General features: G+C 33.2%; 1 protein-coding gene across 1 annotated transcript in view; it reads left to right on the forward strand.

The window, feature by feature from the left end:
* The first annotated feature begins 2,423 nt into the window (after positions 1-2,423).
* LOC106684695 (uncharacterized) overlaps positions 2,424-4,373 on the forward strand; it is a 122,681-nt gene continuing 120,731 nt past the window's right edge. Inside the window, exon 1 of the mRNA XM_014426923.2 lies at positions 2,424-2,636. Within this exon, the coding sequence (XP_014282409.1) occupies positions 2,439-2,636 (198 nt within the window). The 5' untranslated portion in view covers positions 2,424-2,438. The remainder of the gene's footprint in view (positions 2,637-4,373) is intronic.

Genomic DNA, 4,373 nt, shown 5'->3' on the forward strand with positions numbered 1-4,373 from the left:
CCAGACAGCAGTACTATCTTCTTTCGCTGGAGACAGTCAGCTTTTCTAAAGCCAAAGTAATAGCAGCTACCTCTCCATCAAAATTGGTAGAGTATAAGCAGATGCTGAAAGTTGGAACAGGCAATTTTATTTGCTCCTGTAGTTGACCCGTCAGTGTATTTGCATTTCAATAAATTTATAATGATGGTAGATGGCATCACATGACATTTCTGACGTAACTCGGCGTAGGCTGAAGAGGAGTTGGCGGGACCTCCTAATGTAATAAAATAATTTACTTAACGTCAGAAAGATGCACTACTGGGTGCTATCTCCCTCATGCCACGGATAGAACATCTCATTTCCTGGTTGTAAATGTACATTTACAGGTGCAAAAAAAAAAAAATTGAAAGATATAAAAAAAAATTGCTAGTTTGTCAAAAATGATTTGACGTTGAAAATAGTTTCTAAAGCAAAATTCAGATATACTTGTAAACTTCGCTTTTCTGTATGAAAGCCTCTCGCCACTGATGGGGGGCCCCTCAGGAAAGGGTTATGGGTACCAACTTTCCAAAGGCAATTTCGGATCGTTCGATATGGGATATTGGAGCCTAATAGCTAGTTAAAACTGTTGGCCAATCTGCCAAAATCGGATTTGGTCTTGTCAATATGATCAAATTTCAATCCTACTTGGGAGTAGTAACGTTTTAGGTATCACCTACTTGTCTTCTAGTCATGCTCCTTGTATCCTTCCTTGATTTAATGTTCTTGAGCCTGCACTTTGTGATGTGTTGGTTTAAGGAAAATAAATTTTTCTTTTTTATTTCAATCAAATATACTGTTTTTCTTTATAAAAAAAGAAAATAACCTACATTTAAAATCAAAATATATATTCTAAACGAATGCGCAAATGCTTATTGAAATATTTTTAACGTTATTGATATCGTAATTTTGTTATTTGTATTTCTTTGAAATAACAAATATGTTTTGTACAGGTTAATTAGATAAATTAAAATAATATTATGAAGCTATATTATTGGACAGGCAGTTTTTCGTTTGTAACCGCTACCTGCGAAAACTAAGTGACTGATCAATATTTACCAAATTTTTACTTCTTCATCGTCAAGATCTCCGGAAGGTTCAGTAATAATAAAATCTACCAGCTAATGAATAAAGCTGAAGAATTTATTCGTTTGAACGCGCTAATTTCAGAAACTATCAGTCCAAGTTAAAACATTATCTAGATACACATTTTTTTAGGAAACCTTTAAGCATAGTTTTATAGGTATAATCTATTTACTAATTATTCTTTATTGGAAAATAATAATACATAGTTCTTCAATTAAGGGCTATAAGTATTCATTCATACAATATGTGTATAGTGAGGTACTAAACTAAAGAAAGATGAAGTAAAGAAAATTAAATAACAATAATAGTTCTAAAAAAATAAAATAATAACAGTTACCAATACCAGTACTGTAGAAAAAATATCAATATAACGATAAATATTAATCAAATGATAATAGAAGGAATTATAAACAAGATATTGTAATTAAATTTAAATAAAAACAAAATAATTTCAACAGACACCGATATACAATCAAGCTTTTCCTTGGTCTCCATGCAAATAGCAAAGCAGGACTCCAAGGGATACCGGATAAGTATGCAGTCATACTTAATGCCAGTGGAGACTACAATAGTGGTTCTTGACTATTTTCTGGCGGTGGAACCAATTTGGTTCTAGTAGGACAGTGGCAGAACCTTTCTGGTTGAAGTTGGCAAATGGAAGAATCCCTCTATTATCAGTTGATACAAATAGAGTGTCAAATGTCGTATTTTTACTGAACGCTATGAAAGACTAGGTAGGAAAAGAAAACAAACTCGAAATTCCAATCAAATCATTTTAATACCAATGGGATAAAAAAAACTGAAACTATAACTTATTCTAAAGTTCTGCAAACTTATTTTTCTCTTTAACTGCATTTCTGAAATATTAAAAAAAATATCAAAATATATTAGTTGTAGTATTATAAAAGTGTAATAAATGTGCCTTTTCTACGTACCTTTCATTATCTTTGAATAATTCAGATAAAAACAGGCGTGAATGTAATTCTTGCGGAGTACATTTATTGCTACTGCACATCCTGACGGAGTGCTGTGCATATGAAACTGAACAGTATGATGGTGGGACCGGGGACAAGTAATGCAGACATCTTGGAAAATGGAATTGTTTTCATTTCTTAAAACAATTAATTTTTTTATTTTAATTCTTGTAATTTTCAAATGTATTTTGTAACACAACCTATGACCTCGGTAGTCGAATAGCCCAAACAATCGTAAATAAAAAAATACAGAAGCATGCATTCCATCGTTTACCTTTTAGTGTATTATGATTGTTATTATTGCTCTTCATTTAATAATGTTATTTATTTTATTTTTGCAGAGAGTAATGCCCGAAGGGTATGTACGCCGCAGCGGGGGGAGCCAGCTTGGCGAGCAGACAGGCGAGGCGGAAGATCCGATCCCAGCAGCACCCGGGCGATGTCCACCAGCAGTTCAAGAAGCGCTTCGAGCTCCTCCAAGCTCAGCACCTCCGCCACCCCCACTCCAGCTACCTCGAGCTCCACCACCCCCGTCTACGTCCCCACGACCTACAAGAGGTACTTTGTAGCTCTTGTAGACCTATTTCTTGTACAAAAGCCTATAATCTCTATAGAAAACTATACAAATCCATCTCATCTCAGGTAACTATGAAAGTTACAATATTATTCTTCGCGACATCTATATACATTGAGGGAATCGAGGGAGTTTAGATTTTATACGAATCTGAAAATTCTTTTTCGGGTTGCAGGAATTGGTAATGACATCAAAGTGTTTACATAAATATGAGTGACTTCTTAATTTAATTTGTACCATGCTTAGATCTTTAATTAATCAGTTGTTAATTTTACACTTTCGACAGTATTCTTAATGATCGTTGGTCATGGTTGTAAACCATGAAATAGTGGTTATTTATTGATAATCCTCGTGTATCAATCAAACATGATTGATTAATTGCAGGTTTCTTTAGTCCGATATATTTAATCCAGGAAAAAGCTGGAAAATGGTATGAGGGTTTCAGAGTGGAAGAGGTTTTGATTTCTCTCTGTGTCAGTTAATATTTATAGATGAAACAACACCTCCACCCTTTTTATTTGTTTGGGAATCGTGGGGATTTAGATTCTATCAGAATCCAAAAATTCTGTTTCGGGTTGCAGAAATTGGTAATGACATCAAAGTGTTTACATAAATGTGAGTGACTTCTTTATTAAATTTGTACCATGCTTAGAACTTTAATTCATCAGTTGTTAGTTTTACACTTTCGACAGTATTCATAATGATCATTGGTCATGGTTTTAGCCATGAAATAGTGTTAATTATTTTATAAATAATATGGGATTATTTATAGACTAATTTTCAATTATCCTCCGAAATGAGGGCGAAATCAGATCTGTGTTGCAAATATAGGTGTGCTTAGGAAAATGTGATTTCGTTAGCGAAAGTATTGTATGGAATCAGGTGAAACTGATAAGAGACAATCTAGATAGTCGTTCCAGCCTTCAGAATCGCTAAAAAAAATCATCAAAATCTGATTAATAGTTCGATCGTTTATGCCCAAACATTAATATTAACATTACAGTGGAATCATTCCGTTTTATATTACTTTTATAATTACTATATGATTCGTTAGTATTTGAATTTGTTTATATAATTGCCACTTCGAGTCCGTTTTAAGTCGAATAATATTATATTACATATTTGAAAACCTTATTTTTCTCATTACGCTGGAGTGATTGTCCTAGAACCCTTGAATCAGAATGTTGTGGGTTCGATTCCAACCTGGGTCTCAGACAATATTTATTTTGCAGCGACTCCGAGAAATGAATCTGACATTCTTACTATGAGGCTATATAAGTTCTGAATGGAAAATGTAAGCATAATAAAAAAAATATATTACATTAACATAATTATTTTTTGCGTTTATCGTAAAAAAAAATTGTATTGTAAAATGAATATTTCACGATAGTATTCAAATAGAAAATAAGATTGTATATTGGTATTAAGAAGAGATAGTATTTTTATTGAAAGAAGATAAGAGGGAGAGGGGAGAGAGAAGAACTGACGTACTATAGATCAATTTGTCAGTCATTGAGCCGTATATTGGCCCAATGAGGCCAATACTATTGAAACTGGTTGACGGATGGCTCGCCAATCTTGGCCAATGCCATTGTCTTCTTGTGTACTCTACACCTTCCTTCATTAGCCCTCGGTCTAAGTTATAGCTCATCTAGAAAATTTTAAATTAAATCAGAAATTAAAATGCATTAAATAGTTTACCGTTAACGTCGTATAAATTA

Source organism: Halyomorpha halys, unplaced genomic scaffold (assembly GCF_000696795.3).
Source record: "Halyomorpha halys isolate HHAL.00 unplaced genomic scaffold, Hhal_1.1 Scaffold602.1, whole genome shotgun sequence".
Taxonomy (NCBI): domain Eukaryota; kingdom Metazoa; phylum Arthropoda; class Insecta; order Hemiptera; family Pentatomidae; genus Halyomorpha; species Halyomorpha halys.